Source organism: Ostrea edulis, chromosome 10, assembly GCF_947568905.1.
Source record: "Ostrea edulis chromosome 10, xbOstEdul1.1, whole genome shotgun sequence".
Taxonomy (NCBI): Eukaryota; Metazoa; Mollusca; class Bivalvia; order Ostreida; family Ostreidae; genus Ostrea; species Ostrea edulis.
In genome coordinates, this window is record NC_079173.1 from 25,685,634 (window position 1) to 25,704,234 (window position 18,601).

Consider the following 18,601-nt stretch of genomic DNA (forward strand, 5'->3'; position numbering starts at 1 on the left):
GCTGTCTAGATATGTCAACTAGATACTCAAAGTTTTCATAATTTCTATCTGTGCATTGTCTTACCACAATATTTATTTGGTGACAATTTCATCAAATTCATATATGCATTACGAAAGCCGATTAGAATCAATGGACTTTTCTTTCTCTACTTATTTCGAGATACGATCAGGTGAGTATAAAAATTTCCTTGATACTAACACGCTTTCGGAAAAAATCATTTTCTATCAGGGAGTTTTCGTTTCCTCTCGACAAGATCTCTGGGTATCCCCGACCAATGCGGGGTTTACAAAGAAAAGGAACTTTCTTGATGTATCACTGAAACGTATGGTTGACGGTGTCTCTCATTAGGGTTATTCTTAATTTCATATAGCAACCTTACCTCACACCTGCTATAAGATACTGTTACTTGGATGCATGCATTGTCTGATAAGTGGGTGTCAGGAGCAGCTCTAGGAATTTAAGATAGAGGGTGTAACTCCAGGGTGATTTGGGGGTCGTCTTGAGGTGAAGCCCTGATAGGACGAAGGGGCAAAGTCCCCGGAAGTTCCTTGATTTTATAGGGATTAAAATATGTATCCTATATAGTAATTTTTACTGTATTTTTTTAAGAGGTGAAATTGCTAAAATGACAGATTTTAAGTAGCGCCAGAACTACTTGAACACTGCCAAATCATGATTGTATCACGTCGGACATTCTACATGTATAACCTTGCATTAGGAAAAGAGATAGAGGCGAGTCATGTTTTCAGTCCCTATGTAACGAGGATATAAATTTTGTTCTTCCTTGTTGCCCTCTTGACTTATATTTGACACAGGCCTGGAGGTTATAAAACTTTTACCGCTCTCATACTCAAACTCAGCCATATTTGTTTTGAGTACAACTCTGAGCAAGCTCCAAGCATACTCGAAAAATCTTCAGCAAGTACTCCATTTGAGTTCGTTAATAATTTTATAAAAGTTTTATAAGCTTCACTTTTGTGTATGAGTACGATTTCAAGCGCGGATCAAGAAATTTTCAAAGGGAGGGTTAAAGAGGAAATTCAGGGGCGGATCCAGAAATTGCAGTTACGGGGGCGCCACTTTATGAGGCAGGGGGTTTGGGGGCCACCTTGAGGCCCCCAGTGGGTCCAGGGGAAGCCCTGGTGGGGGCCCAGGGGGGCTAAACCCCCGGAAACTCCTGGATTTTACAGATTAGGGCTTAAAATATGTCTCCTATGTGAGTCATTTTTACTATTTTCTATCATTCTTGATCAGGTGAAATTAGTCAAATGGCGCAAATCTTAAGGGAAAAAAAATAACTTCTCCCGAATGAAGTAATTCAAGAAATCAAAAAGATTTTGTCATTCATTTCTCCGGGAGTGGAAGAAATTATAGCTTCTTTTATCGTTTAGTACATTTGTCTAAACAAGATACATGTACCACGATTTACCTTAAATTTGAAAATTTTAGGGGGCGCGTCGACTGCCCCCCCCCCCCTTTAATCCGCCACTGAAATGAGAGTTGTTATAACGTACGTTAACATAGTTAAACGACAACTTAATAGGGATGCTATCAATTTGTATTTCTAAATTCAAGTTTGGATTAATGTTATTGTATAATAATCAGACGTAGATCTGGCACTCTTGATTTTAAAACGAATCCTGTTTTAAAATGCATTCCGATTTACTCCCAGTAATTAATTTTTTTTAAAAATAAAATGAAATATTACAGATACAAACTCTATAAAAGATGATTTGAATTATCATCACCTGATAGAAATGTTGACACACAATTGTATAAACAATTTCCATCGCCTAGGATTTTTTAAAATAACTCTATAGTCATTCTCTCTCTCTCTTTCTTTCTCTCTCTCTCTATTTTTAGCGAATCCAAAGGGGGAGGGGTTGCAACTCCCGTAACCCCCTATAGATCCGCCACTGCATTTAGAGCACGGGATTCGAGTTTGGGTATGAAAACGTGCTCAAAAAAGTGTTATAACCTCCCAGCCAGATTGTATATTATACAATTATTTTGCAACATAGAATGAAAGGTGAAGATGTCGAAATTTGATTAATCTCATAACTCCTATAAGCAATACAAAATAGAGAGTTGGGCAAACACGGATCCCTGGATATGCCAGAAGTGGGATCAGTTGCATAGGAGGAGTAAACATCTCCTGTCGACTGGTCACATCCGCTGTGAGACCGATATCTTGTTCAGGTAAATGGAGTTATCCGTAGTCAATCTAATAAGTACTATAAAGAATTTAGAATTAAGAGTAGGGAATATACAAAGCTCTGGACATTACAGAGGTGGGATCAAGTGCCTCGGAGGAGTAACCATCCCCATCCTATATCTTGAATATCTAAACGGAGTAATCCATAGTCAAAAAACCAGCGTGTAAAGAACGGCATAACAATTAGTAATCGATGATGCTATTTTTTGTTTTATTTGCTGACATCGAAAGACCTATTTAAAATGCATGTAAGGTGAGGTCTCGTATGAAAGGTGAAGATAATGAACAGTGATCTATCTCACAGGTCCATTAAGGAATACAAAATAGAGAGTTGAGCAAACACTGACCCCTGGATTTACTAGAGGTGAGATCAGGTATCTAGGAGGAGTAAACATCCCCTTTCGAACGAACACAACCGCCGTGAGCGTTATATCTTGATCAGGTAAACGGAGTTATCCTTGTGCTAAGAACGGCCTAACAATTGGTATGTAAAAAGTCAGACAGCATTTGACCCAATGTTAGGTTGTATTTGCAAACAAGATCTTTATAACGACCACATAATTTGCGAAATGCTGGCTTTAAACGGGACTATTGAAACCCTTGCACCATCAACTTGTTTGTTAGTAGCCTGTCTTGATTTAAAAATTCATCATACCTAGAACAAGCTCTTGTGTATCGAATCAGTTGAGATATATACAAACCAATTGCAGGTGATAATGGAATATTGCTACATAAATATGGGAAGTTGACGATGGAGAAACTGAAATCATCCATTTAGTATAAGTATTTGTAAAATAAATTTTAAACTCTTAACATCATATTCAAAACATTGTAATATCTCTTAGACATAAATGCATTTACCATCATGAATATTAACAGACGGTCTTTGCATAGAATATCCGACACTGTCATGTAAATCATATTGCAAATATTGATGGAATTGTATATGGGAAATATATTTTTCAGTATATAAAGTATTGCTTATATTAAGCTTATCATCACGTGTATATTGTGAATTTTTGTATCATTTACTTTACACCAGATCAGTCAAACTTAGTATCAACGTATAACCTGAAATAACAGTAAGATTTGTTGATATTTGAGAGTTAATGATGATGTGTTGCACATATGCCTACTTAAATTGAAATGATGTACACCAGTTCACTGTGTTTAAGGCGGAGAAGATGCCAGCTCTTGATATAACCAGGAAATAATTACACCGTTGAAGAGATACTCAGAACTCAGACAAGACCACAATGGCGTGGCTGGAAGTATTTATTTTCTGTGTGATGTATAGCCGGGGGACGGAGGCCTGTTCTGACCAGTGTAGCTGTAGTAGATCGTCTTACTGTAGTGGGACTTACGTAAATTGTGTGAATAGAGGATTGACTAGAGTACCGATCAGTATCCCCGAGGACACCTGTGAACTGTAAGTATTTCGTTCTTTTCACATGTGGTCGAGCTGACAGAGGACGAATATATCACATGTCAACAATGTCCTTTGTCAGAATGTTTAGATACAACAAGACAAGATAAATAAGACCATAAATATTATCTGCATACATGTGTGTATAAATAGTATGAAATTATTCTCTTTATCTGATCAAGATATAGGGCTCACGGCAAGTGTGAGCTGTCTATAGTGGATGCTTACTACTCCTAGGCACCTGATCCCACCTCTGGTATGTCCATGGGTCCATGTTTGCCCAATCCTCTATTTTGTATTCCTTATAGGAGTTGTGAGATTGATCGCTGTTCGTTATCCCCACCTTCATATATACAAGGGCGTAACGTGAATGACTGATGGCTTCTTTCATAGTCTGTTCTTTTATTGATTGTGGTCCTGTGAATGATGTGGGATTTTGGGTTTTATATGGAGCATACAGTGGATGGCTGAAGACGGCAATAGTTTTATGTATTGGCAAACTTTGGGGTTTTATAGGAAGGTGTACTAAAGATGCCTGGGAGTTCTAACTGCCTTTAAACTGACATATTGTAAATAACTGAATATTTCTTGCTATCTATGTTTTTATTCGAGGACATACAACATATTAAAGAGTATTGTGTTTTTGTGTATATTATGGATGATAGAATTATTTTTGCATTTTACAAATGTGCAGAATGTGACTGATTAGGAAAACAGCTCTAGTTTTCACATTAAGGTATACCACGATTACCTGGGTATTCTGAGGAATTTCTGAGAAATCCCGGGTCTTCATTTGTTCATACTGTAGATAACCAATGCATTCTGGGGAATATTCATAGATATACTGTGAATAACTAGGTAATTTTAAGGTTTTATACGAAGGAATATGACTAGGGAATAATTCAGAGATTTAATGCTATGACATACTGGGGATGCCTGCAGAACTCCGGGTTTTCTACGGATACATAATGTGAATATCTATATAGGAAATCATTGCTTTAATACGGTGTCATCCCGTCGATGATTTGAGAATCACGGTGTTCCATGCGGGAGCATACTGTGAATCGCTGTAAAAGTATGTGGTAAAAGGGGGAGGACATATTATTGATGACTGAAACATTTTGAGGTTGTACACAGTTACTGACCAGAGAGCTCCGGAGTTATACACGGGGGATTATTGTGGATGCCTAGAAAATTTTATAGAAATGAAAATGTTATAGAAATGAAATTAATGAATAAAACAATTATGCCTGCATGAAGTGTTGCTGTTTATATCCTCATCTTTTTTTGGAACAAAATATTTCTTATATCTACTCTACTATATTTATCTGTATTCCCTAGCGTACTATAGACGTACTATATTTATCTGTATTCCCTAGCGTACTATAGACGCACTATATTTATCTGTATTCCCTAGCGTACTATAGACGTACTATATTTATCTGTATTCCCTAGCGTACTGTAGACGTACTATATTTATCTGTATTCCCTAGCGTACTATAGACGTACTTTATTTATCTGTATTCCCTAGCGTACTGTAGGCGTACTTTATTTATCTGTATTCCCTAGCGTACTATAGACGTACTATATTTATCTGTATTCCCTAGCGTACTGTAGACGTACTATATTTATCTGTATTCCCTAGCGTACTATAGACGTACTATATTTATCTGTATTCCCTAGCGTACTGTAGGCGTACTATATTTATCTGTATTCCCTAGCGTACTATAGACGTACTATATTTATCTGTATTCCCTAGCGTACTATAGACGTACTATATTTATCTGTATTCCCTAGCGTACTATAGACGCACTATATTTATCTGTATTCCCTAGCGTACTGTAGGCGTACTATATTTATCTGTATTCCCTAGCGTACTATAGACGTACTATATTTATCTGTATTCCCTAGCGTACTATAAACGCACTATATTTATCTGTATTCCCTAGCGTACTATAGACGTACTATATTTATCTGTATTCCCTAGCGTACCATAGACGTACTATATTTATCAAGATTCATTGTTTACAATTACAGTGCATTCATGAGGAAATCATCATCATTACAATTTATAAAGAGATCAAAGGCAAAACATTGAAAATGCTAATATTTATAGGTTATAGACTTTGTATGGGAAAATACGACGACCGAGTTTTTTGGCGCGTACACGGACCGAGCTTGCGAGGTCCGTCCGCGACAAAAAACGAGGTCGTCATATTTTCCCATACAAAGTCTATAACCTTTTTATTATATACTTTCAATTTCATTTAGAAACTAACAATGATTTATTTTTATCAATTTCTTTATTGGTTTAACTGAGTAAAGGATGAAAAATTTGAAAAATAACGGTGTAGTAATTTGCTTGTGTATTGATTGTGACGTAATGTTTGCGGGCCGTAATGTTTCCGGGCATATATCGTGTGATATATGCCTGCAAGTTTTTAAAGAAAAAAAAGGAGATGAAATTGAAAGTATAAAATAATCACAGATACTGTATAAGTAAATAAAACAACGCTAATATCTCCACACAAGTGATCCAGGTTAGAATAGGTCCTCAGTACCCCTTGTTTGTCGTACGAGGCGACTAAATGGGGCGGTCCTTTGGATGAGACCGCAAAAACCGAGGCCCCGTGTCATTGCAGGTGTGGCACGATAAATATCCCTCCCTGCTCAAAGGCCGTAAGTGCCGAGCATAGGTCTACATTTTGCAGCCTTTCACCAGCAATGGCGACGTCTCCATATGAGTGAAAAATTCTCGAGAGAATACATGCTACATCCACAACTGAAAATTCAGTTATCGAAAGAAGTAACAGTTACGTATGAAAGGTGAAGATAACGAACATTGAACATAACTCCTATAAGCAATACAAAATTAAGACCTGGGTAAACACGAATCCCTGGATATACCGGAGGTGGGATCAGGTGCCTAGGAGGAGTAAGCATCCCCTGTCGACCGGTCACAATTTTAAGTGATATCAATGTTAGGCGTTTGTTTGAAATATGTGTAATGAAGCATTTTTATTTTCTTCTTTTAGAAACTTGAGCAGCAATAACATAACAATGGTAGAACAGGAAAGTTTTCAGGGACTGGCGAACTTATACTATCTGTACGTATGCATGTGAAATTAAACTGAACATGAAACATACATGAATGATTTATCTGTGGCGAGGAATCACTCGATAACAAAATGATACTCAGCGTGCATTAGATACATGTAACAAGTTGTTTAGAATTGAATTTTTACAATTTACACATAAATGTGTAACTATGACTAATACGCGGACTTTTTCCAATCAGCTGGTTAATCATTCAATGAAATTAAACTAAATATTGCTGTGAACGTAGACTTACTATTTCCACTTCCTGGTTCATCATCAATCACTCGTGGAGTTCTTTAAAAATTGTATGACATCATTCAACATCTCGGTTTTCATTTTAGCTCACATGAGATGAAAGCTCAAGTGAGCTTTTCTGATCTCATTTTGTCTGTCCGTTGGTAAAGTTTTAAGATTTTCGACGTTTCAGAAACCACAGGATTTCTACATAAACTTACCATAAAGCATGCTTAGATAAACATGATTCAAGTTTGTTCAGATGAAGTGACATGCCCTTTTGAAGTGGAGATAATGAAGAATTAGTGAAACAAAAATTAGTGGCATTGTTTAAAATTCTTCTAGAAAACTACTAAGCCAATTTGAAATAAACTTGGCACATATAATGATCATTGGGTAAAGGGGATTCAAGTTTGTTCAACTGAACAGCCATGCCCACTACAAAGCGGACATAATCAGGAAAATGCAAATATAGAGTGAGTTATTCAATATTGATCAGGATATAGGCATTATAGGGTTCATGGCGGGTGTGACCGGTCGACAGGGGATGTTTACTCCTTCTAGGCACCTGTTCCCACCCCTGGTGTGTCCAGAGGCCGTGTTTGCCCAACTATCTATTTTGTATTGCTTGTGGGAGTAATGAGATTGATCACTGTTCGTTATTTTCGCCTTTCATTAGGGTTTATAGGATAAATCTTTAAGCATCATGTTAAGAACAACAGGGTCACGATTGCTTATATTAATCACAGTGAAATAAAGCAGGAAGGTCTAAACCTTTACCAAAATTGTAAATTTCATAATCCCCGAAGAAGAGGTTCCAACTTCAAACCGAGACCAAACGTGTTACATGTGTATTTAGTTTTTATGTGCAAAACATTTAAGGAACATCTTTAGTGCTAATGATACTCAATTGAAACTAAATGAATGTTTAGAACTTTACCAAATTCGTAAAATTTGTGATTCCGGGAGTAGTAGTTTTGGCGTCAGGGTGTGGCAAAAATGGTCAGTGATTAAATGTATTATCACTTGAACATTCTTAACTTCTTGTTGATAACTACGTTTGCATCACCGTTTCATCAAAAGCAAAATATTGGAAATGTAAATATTCACAGATACTGTACATGCAAGGTGAAGATAACGAACAGTGATAAATCTCCTAACTCCTATAAAGGTGAAGATAAGGAACAGTGATCAATCTCCTAACTCCTATAAAAGTGAAGATAACGAACAGTGATCAATCTCCTAACGCTTATAAAGGTGAAGATAACGAACAGTGATCAATCTCCTAGCTCCTATAAAGGTGAAGATAACGAACAGTGATCAATCTCCTAACTCCTATAAAGGTGAAGATAACGAACAGTGATCAATCTCCTAACTCCTATAAAGGTGAAGATAACGAACAGTGATCAATCTCCTAACTCCTATAAAGGTGAAGATAACGAACAGTGATCAATCTCATAACTCCTATAAGCAAATCAAAATTGAGAGTTGGCAAACACAGGCTCCTGGATATACCAGAGGTGGGATCAGATGCCTAGGGGGAGTAAGCATCCTCTGTCAACCGGCCAGGTAAACGGAGTTATCCGTAGTCAAAATCAGTGTGCCAAGATCGGTCTAACAATCGGTATGAAACACGTCAGTCAGCATGTAAACAAAACGAAATGTGGAACATGAAACCAGCACCACAAAACTAAAAATGTAATTATTAACAAAAGGAAGATTTGCACATTAAGTGTGATCAGTGTTAGAATATGTATTAGAAATATCCCACCTTTTGTGTGTCCAGGTATCCGTGTTTGTCTAGCTATCTATTTTTTATTGATTTTAGGAGTAATCAAATTGATCACTGTTCGTTATCTTCATCTTTCATGTATATGTGTAATAAAACATCGCTATTCTATTTAGATTCCTGTACAACAACAAGATAACAATGGTAGAAAAGCGAAGTTTTGAGGGATTGGTGAACTTGCAAGAACTGTAAGTGTGCATTTGGAATTACATGAAAGCGGGATATATAATATCTTTGTATGTTTTATATATGGCGAGGAATCACACAAAAGCAAAATACATATCCACAATACTTATATACAATGTAACGAGTAGTTTAGAGGCTATCAAAGCAAACTTTTACATATCTAACTGTAATGAATAAACAAGACTTTTTTAAAATCTACTCGTTAAGTATTCTATTGATATTAAGGTAGTTCCATCCTCATGTGACTTATCAATATTAATGGTTAAAAGTAGAAAAACATTATTACTTTCCGCTCAATATAGTTTAATTTAAGTAATAACCACAGAAAATATATATGTTGGCACCTTTTTAAAGATGTCAGACATACAAAAACAGAAGTATACATCAACATCAGAAAATCCACATTTTCGTTAAACAGAATAATAAAAACATATAAAAACTTGTTGAAATGACAAAATTTAAGTATCAACAGTTTTTTAAAAACAAATGCTAATTCATAAATATGTATAGATTAATTGTGGATATTAGGGAAACCAATGTATAATAGACATCCAATAGAGGAAGTTCCAGCATAGGAGTTATTGCCCTTGACAACATTTTTAAAATCATGAATAATTGATTATCTATGGAAATATAAACCTTTTCAGTATTAATAGTTTACCAGATTTTTTTTTATCCAGTGAATAAAATTCATCACAAAGATATATTTCTATCATGCGCAAAGTTTAATTTATTAAGATTTTTGCATAAACCTATGACATCACATGAGGATCGATCAACCTTAAGCTAAATATTGTTATGAACATAACCATATTATTTTCACTTCCTGGTCCTTCATTAATCATTCTTGGAGTTGTTCAAAATTGCTATGACAACATTCGATATGTTGTGTTTCAAGTACTGTCAACAGCTTCGATGCATACATGTTTGCATTGCTGATAATGAATTATGAAATTACTGAATGGATGAAATGAGTTAGTCATAGAAAATTGTGGCTGGTTGTCTAGTTGTTTCTTTATTTTACGTCTCGTTGTGAATATTTCACTCATATTGAGTCGTCGCGGGGCACTTATGACTGTAGCAGTGAGAGTTCGTTAAAGTGCCAACACCTGCCGTGATACGGGACCTCCGTTTTTAAGATCATTTCTCAAAGACCCTGAACACGTAATGGAATAGCTTAGTGGGGGTTAGTATGACAACTGTTGTGAGATCTCATGGTATTCTCTATCACGGAACCTTAAAACTCTCGACGACTCCATAGGCAATGACTGTTTCTAACACTCAGCATTAGAAATGAGAGTCACAGGTCTTTCGGAGATGATCTTAAAAGTGAGGATTGAACAGACAATGAACTAACATTGTTGAAGCTTTGAATATTGTGCTTAAGTCAACAAATTATAATGATAGCAGTAAACGAATTGTGAGGATAGTAGCTTTTCATACAGTATCAAAAATTATATATAGATTTTAAGTAGTCCTACACATTTTAGGAAATCTATAAAGAATTACATTATCAATAATATTTTTTCTCACCAAGAGTTTTCTAATTTTGTCGAATGATTCCATCTTGGATCTTGAAATATAGGTCATGGGCAGCAAGCTTCAGATCTATTCTGATGCAGATTCCTTTTTGTGAAAATTGTTCATACTTCGACATGAAAATGGTCATCAAATTGTGTTCGTTTGTAAATTATTGATACATAAATATCACAAAATCCGGTGATATTGTCGTATCAGGCTATACATTTACCCCTTTTACTTTCACATTAAACATTCCAGGACAAAACGAATAAACTCCTGGAACACTCATTAAATTGTAAAAACACCACTGTATTGTGTTAAAGACATTGTAATAAAGCGCTTCTACTTTTTGTTTTAGGTACTTGAGCGATAATGAAATAACAATAGTAGAAAAAGGAAGTTTTAAGGGATTGACGAACTTAAAAAATCTGTAAGTATTTGTGCGGAATTAAACTGGTTACGTTGCATCTGAAGATGATTTTCATATGATTTTTATATACGGAATATGAAAAAGCCATTGACTTCTCTTGGAGATTTATTCAAATGTTTCATTACATTTCGAGTAGTATAATAAAGTGCATACAAACAGGCCACTCTCTATTTTATGGGCTACATCGATCGCATATACCATTAACCCCAATTGACCGGCCAACAGACGATGCTTACTCCTCCTAGGCACCTGACCCCACATCTGGTATATCCAGCGGTCTGTGTTTTCCCAACTCTCGATTTTGTATTGCTTATAGGAGTTATGAGATGTGCCTAGGAGGAGTAAGCATCCCCTGTCGACCGGTCACAATCGTCATGGGCCCTATATCTTGATCAAGTAAACGGAGTAATCTGTAGTCAAAACCAGTGTGCCAAGAACGGTCTAACAATCGGTATGAAACTTATCTGACAACAATTGACCCAGTGATAGGTTATAGGGCAAACTAGATCATTATAACGACCATACAATTTGCGAAATGCTGACTTGAAACAAAACTGTTGAAACCCCTGTAACTTCTTTGTCAGTAGTCTGTCTTGATAAAAAAAAAAAACCTGATCATAGGGAGTATTTCATAACAATCGTTAGGCTGTGCTTCACATGCTGATCTTTACTATGGATTGATCCGTTTACCATAACAAGATAGAAGGTTAAGGTGTCTGTGACCGTTCGACAGGGGATGCTTACTCCTTCTAGGCAACTGATCCCACATCTGGTATATCCAGGGATATTTGTTTGCGCTTCTCTTAATTAGGTATGCTTTATAAGATCAATCGTGTTTACACTCACATCGCTTGAACGCTTGATAACGACAACATATGTCATTTTCCACGCGATACAACGAAAAACCTGTATGTGTTGACCTACTTTATAAATTATTTTAAACATTCCTGGACAAAACTAATAAACTTTCAGAACGCCTTTAAATTGTAGAAACATCTCTGTTTGTAAGATTGCAAGGCATCGTGTGGTTTATTCATGTAGTAGCTAAAGAGAAACTATTTTCGTTTCTGATTCTGGAATATATCACGCGCTTGAATATCCGTAATGACAGACGACGGAAACAAAGACTTGTCAAATATAACCAGAGATAGGACCAAGTGAAAATATGTTTAGAAATACACAAGTAAAAATAAGATAGAATTGAAAAATCCCCTACGTTTTAATTATCTTTTAAATGATAGTTATAGTTTAAATCTCAATGTGACCCCTCCCCATCCCCTATTAATTTTCAGTCTTACAAAACGTAAATTTAATTCACAAAGCACTAGGTCTATTAAAAGTAAAATTTATAATGTTGTAAATTTCATAGCATGTATACAGTGTTAGTGCACTTAAATCTAAAATGCCAAATATTTAATATCCAATGAAAACCGTTACGTCGAGGAAACACGGGTCTCGTAAACGCGTCATTTTGAGCGGAAAATATTCCATAATTCCTAGGAACTTGCTGTTAATAGCTTTTTCTCAATTAGTTCAGTTAATTCTTATAATATCAAAAACAAGAAAGGTATGTTGGCGTTTTGAAATAATCGCTTGCTTTGAAAGGGGGGAAACATCGCAGGTAATACGACGTCACAATGCACATTTTACATCGGCTGTGTTATATTTCCCGCTTTTTTAACATACATTTTACAGAGTATGAATAATTCAAGTAATTCAAAACAGAAAGTAAATAAATGCATCTCCAAAGCAACAGCACGATCATTCTATGTGGAATAGATTCAATAATAAACCTAAAAACATTTAATAGTTTTAATACGAATTAAAACAAATACATGTAAGATGCATATTTATCTATATTTTCACATGATCGACAGCATTTATATAAGGAGGGGGTAACTATAATGCCCAAAGTAAACCTGAAAATCAATATTGATACTTTCAGGAAACATTTCCACTAACATTTGTTTAAACATATGTAAAAATAAAAAGAATACATTTGTTATTTGTTTCTAAGGGGGTGAAAATATGCCTGCTGTGGTAAATAATTGCCATCTAAAACTAGCAGAACTGATCATGAGCAATCATGCTTCTACTTCTTATGAAAATAAATGAACATCTTAATGCAAATTATGTATTAATGGAAGCTTTAACTTCAATTTGATTTAAAACTTTATATAACTTTCTCTTTTTGTATCTATTTTAAACACCATCTGAAACAACTGTGTCACCTATTAAAGAAAGTCGACATGAGGGGTTACCATAACAACCATAACGTCACGATTCCCGTGAAAACCATACATGATACTTTTATAATAGTTACAGATACTGTCAACAACAAAATATGGAAAATTAAAAAAAAATTCAGATTCATTAGTTTCAAATGACCCATGAAATCCCTAAATTGTACTATTCTTTATTTTGATTACGTTAGACATTTACGAATTATTCATTAATCTTGATCCATTTTGTCAAATAACGATCCAATTTGGTGTAGTTTTCCTGATTATACAAGTATTGACGGGTGTATCACGGGTACGTGTAATTAAAGCAAAGTAAGGGTCACGGAAATAACATACCCAACTGAAATTGTCATTATTCAACAAAATTAGTTTTCCACGAAAAACGTTTAAAATGCTGAATCGGAGTAAAGTGTTGTGTTAAAAATATGTGTATTGTAATAAAGCACCTGCATTTTCGATTTTAGAATCTTGACCAGGAATGAAATAACAATGGTAGAACAAGGAAGTTTTGAGGGACTGGCGAATTTGCAACATTTGTGAGTATTTGTGTGGAATTAAACTGGCTATGTTTGATCGGAAGATTTCTAAATGACGAGCAATCATAATATAACAAAATACTTCTCCACCATGCAAATACGATGTAGCGAGTTGTTCAGGGTTTATAAAAGCAATTATTTATAACTAACACATTGACTTGTAATCAGGATAAATATATCAACTTTTCCCAATCATTTTAATTACCTAAAACTTCGTATACCTTTGAATGCAGACTCATCATTTTACGTTCTTGGTCCACCATTAAAATTTTTGAAAGTTCTTCAAAATTTACAGGATAGCCTTAAATTTCTTACATGTTTAACGTACCGGCAAACGTTCTGAAGTAGGCATGTATATGATATTGAATCAAACTTAATCACTTGAGCTGTCGATCATAGGAGATCGTTGCGTATATGTCTTATAGATAGAATATTGATTGCAATGTTTGGTGTCATATACATGATGTAGATAGAGTATTCATTTTTATAACATGCGGAATATAAAAATCCCACCGAAAAGATTTCATATGAAATCCGAATTTCTTTATTTTTAAAAATTCAAAAACTTTCAATGCGACTTTTAGATGTATCGACGACGATTTATCTATTAACAATGCTAATTTTCATTCATATGTCGATTGGATATATCCCTGTGAACTCGAAATAATAGACACCACAGAGTCATCCATTTCTGTTCATATTTAGATATTTTATTGGAAATAGATATTAACAGAAAGAAACAAGTCAATTTTATGATAAAATGGATGATTTCAGCTTCTCCATCGTCAACTTCCCATATTTATGTAGCAATATTCCATCATCACCTGCCTATGGTGTTTATATCTCTCGATACGCAAGAGCTTGCTCTGCGTATGATCAGTTTTTAAATCGAGGTAGGCTATTTATAAACAAGTTAATGTTACAGGAGTTTCAATAATCTCATTTAAATTCAGCATTTTGTAAATTTCATGGTCGTTATCTTGAGCTAGTTTACCAATACAACCTATCATGAGGCAAATGCTTAATGTCAATAATTAGGCCGTTCTTGGCACACTGAACGACCTATTCAGTTTACCTGATAAAGACATATAGAGCTCATGATCGACAGGATATGCTTACTTCTCCTAGCCACCTGGTCCCACCTCTAGTAAATCCAGAGGTCAGTGTTTGTTCAACTCTCTATTTTGTATTCCTTAAAGGAGCTGTGAGATCGATCACTGTTCGTTATCTTCACCTTTCATGCAACACGAAACCATTACATCCATTTGAAATAGGTCTGTAGATCAAAGAAGAATCTCAGTATCGATGATAATTTTCTAAGTAAGAGTTTCGAGACTTCGTTGACTAATTTCATTTTGAATCTTGATACATTGTATGAAGGTACTTTGATTTATTTAGGTATACTTGCATGCTAAAGTTTTGGGTAACTGCATATAGATGCAATATCTGATGTGTCCAGGGGTCCGTGTTTGCCCAACTATCTATTTTACATAGCTTATAGGAGTTATGAGATTGATTACTGTACGTTATCTTCACCTTTCATGAAAACATCAATTGTTTGGTAACATTTTTGTTTGTGTTAAACTTTATATATTTTCACATGTATAATATCATTTTTGCAACATACATCAAGTTTTAGATCTTATGCCAACTGTAAAAACTATAATATTCATATCATGCTTCAGAGATCTGGAAGATAATTTACTGCAGAGTGTAAAGAAAGATCTGATGGAACAATTGCCAAAACTGAAACGTCTGTAAGTATATATTGACAGGACCAGATCATGTCCAGTAGGTTTATTAAAATATGTTTGGGAGGTTTACTTAAATTTTTTAAAAATTCCACTCATGATCCGACCGTTTTGATGATACAACAGCTTCAAATCTGCTTTCACTGTGAGATACATTATTATCTGCATATGGTGTTAATATCTCTCAACTGATTCGATACGCAAGAGCATATTCTATACCTAGGATCATTTGGAAATCAAAGTTGATGTTATTAAATGATGTAGTCTGGCAATGGATCCTATCCTTATGTCAAATGTTGTCCGACATGTTTCATACCGATGGTTAGGGCGTTCTTGGCACATTGATTTTAACTATGGACTACTCCGTTTACTTGATTAGAATATAGAGCTCACGACCGTTGTGACCGGTCGAAAGGTTTGAAAGCGGATGTTTACTCCCACCTCTGGTATGTTTAGGGGTCTGTTTTTTGCCCAATATTTCATTAATAACATAAAAAGCTGAATGGTAAATAGAAACCTATATCATAATCAAAAACTTATTACATAACTAGTTTGATGACACCTGGCCCATATTTCCTTTTTTCAATTTTGGGGAAGACTAGACCAACAAAGTGAAAAGTAACCGAACAGTGTTCTCTACGGGTTTCCTTGATGCCTCTCCTAAAAGTGACGTTAAATAATATAAAGGGAATTAAAATGTATACATTCTTAGCACACTTATCTTGACTGCGGATAAGATATGGGGCTCACGGCAGATGTGACCGGTCGACAGGGGATGCTTACTCCTCCTAGACACCTGATCCAACCTCTGGTGTATTTAGGGGTCCGTGTTTGCCCAAACCTCTATTTTGTATTGGCTATATAAGTTACGAGACTGTTCACTGTTCGTTATATTCGCTTTTCATACGTAGACCTTTCCGATATATGTTAGCTATTATTATGTAGAAAATGTGTTTGTGTGTCTGTGCATGTGTGCGACCAACCCTATAATAAAAGAACAGCTTATATTGCATCATTTTTGACGTGACTTGATATTAAGTGTTCTTCCAGTAATCCTAATAATAGAATTAAAGAAAGTTAGCAATGTTTAAAGAGATATGATATATTCAATAGAATAGATAATCTAAAACATTGATGATAACTCAAGTACATCATAATCATTAGTTTTCATTAACGGAACGATAGTAATATAAGTTTTAATCACTACATTGTAGATATAAATGAAAGTCTTACTATTCTCACTTATTTTCCAACATATTTTGAAGTGCATTGGAAAGAAATCCTCTTCAATGCGGTTGTCAATTAGTCGCGTTTCTCACTGTTGCAAAAACAAGGAGTTTGAAGTTAAAGTTTGAGAACGATGTTGAACCCAGCTGTCACACACCACGTAAACTGAACGGAACACTGCTGAAGGCCCTAAAACTTCGAAAAATGACAAGGAATTGTAAGTTGACCTCCACAGCAGTACTTCCTGTAGCAGTAAGCACTGGTGCGGTCTCCAGAACAATCGCTCTTACTGGTAGGTCCTCAATAGATTGATTGAATATTGTTTAATGTTCCTCTCTCGAATTTTGCACTCATATGGAGACGTCTGATAGGTTCTCAACATCAAATCATTCATCTTATCTATATTCATCGTAGAATACCTACACGTTTGTATTTCTATATACTTTGTTTTGTCAGTAATACTACTTCCTAGTTCGTGTTTATTGTTTCTCGATTAGGAACTCATACTCGCATCACAAATATGCTTACTTTGTATAGAGAGTTATTTGGAACATCGAAATCAACGTTTTTGCTTATTCTTATTACAAATTATGAATATACGAAATACATCTCTATGTTCTTTGTTTCAGGAGATACGTTTAAACAATGGAAGCTTATTATTGCAAAATCATTACATGTTGTGGGGATTCATTTTTTAGTACATTTCGTGGGTATATCCTATCACGCGAATTTCAAAGCACAGAACGAAATTCACAATCTATATTCAAAAATCAATGTGCAGAAACTATACCCTCGAAATCACATCGCAATAAAGCTGTAAAATCTGGACAGTCCAAGGATATTGGTCCCCACGAATTTGAATGATTCCACAGCATACAAACGTTCGTTTTGAAGCTTTTATCGATATGTACACCATTGACATTTTGCTTACAAACTGAAAAAAGGGCGAAGCTCTTTTGTTTTTTTGCAAAACTTCTGAAAAACATTACAAAAGTATTCATATTGATAGATTCTTGTGAAAAACATGGCAAAAGTGTTCATATTGATAGATTCTTGAAAATGTTGTGTAATCCTTATGATTCTAATCTGTTCAAAATGTTTTTCTTCTTTTTGTCTATCAGGGTCGCTTTTAATCTTTAAACGTTTTAACTAACGGGTAGGAATATATTGTCTGAAGAGATAATCTGCAACTTATGCGAAATTTAATACTACTAAGCAAACATTACATATGACATATTTAATATATTCAAATCTAACTTTACGATTTATGTAATACATGTAAACATTTGGTAAACCAGAAATGTATATGTTCTTCGATAACAAAAAGTAAACATTCTCATTAGATCTCGGTATAATGTCGAACATTGAACGAGCCCCGAGCCCTGTTAAGTTGCTATACTCAAACACTTAAAGAATTTGGTTGTTTAGTGACTGCATAATGCAGTACATTTGTTATTGTTGAAACAGATTCCACCACAGACGTTTTCGATGTTCAAGACCAAGTAAAAGATTTCACAGAAGCAACGATTTATCGTGACGGTATTTATTAAAACATTCATTTATAACATTATCTCTATATTATGTATTCTTATATAACTACCAGTATCTGCTGACATCTAACGTGAGTCAGATTCCCTGAAAGTGTATGTTGATATTATGAGTATCATAATCAAATATAGAGATATCAAATCAACGACAGTATTGATATGTAAACATACCACACCTTGTAGTTTTGCAATATATTACATTTAGAAACATCCACTGAGTTTATTTCGAAACCCTAATGCATTACATGTTATATATCAAGTGAAAACTATTGAATTGTTTTCTATCATGGTGTAACACTATCGAATTGAGTTCTACATATGCGAGGAAATACACGTGATATTTCATAACGTAGTTACTTTTCCATTTATAAAAAACAATTGTCGGCGCGGTCATTT

The 18,601-nt window shown here is 34.9% G+C and overlaps 1 protein-coding gene across 4 annotated transcripts in view; it reads left to right on the plus strand.

Moving 5' to 3' along the window:
• The first annotated feature begins 3,354 nt into the window (after positions 1-3,354).
• LOC125665636 (slit homolog 2 protein-like) overlaps positions 3,355-18,601 on the plus strand; it is a 33,252-nt gene continuing 18,005 nt past the window's right edge. Inside the window, exons 1-8 of one of the 4 annotated variants that reach the window (XM_048898385.2) lie at positions 3,355-3,645; positions 6,678-6,749; positions 8,881-8,952; positions 10,830-10,901; positions 13,609-13,680; positions 15,366-15,437; positions 16,697-16,950; positions 18,126-18,197. In XM_048898385.2, coding sequence (XP_048754342.1) covers positions 3,473-3,645; positions 6,678-6,749; positions 8,881-8,952; positions 10,830-10,901; positions 13,609-13,680; positions 15,366-15,437; positions 16,697-16,950; positions 18,126-18,197 — 859 coding nt within the window. In that variant the 5' untranslated portion in view covers positions 3,355-3,472. Of the gene's footprint in view, positions 3,646-6,677; positions 6,750-8,880; positions 8,953-10,829; positions 10,902-13,608; positions 13,681-15,365; positions 15,438-16,696; positions 16,951-18,125; positions 18,535-18,601 lie in introns of those variants that run through there. The other 3 variants (XM_048898388.2, XM_048898386.2, XM_048898387.2) reach the window with 3 other exon arrangements.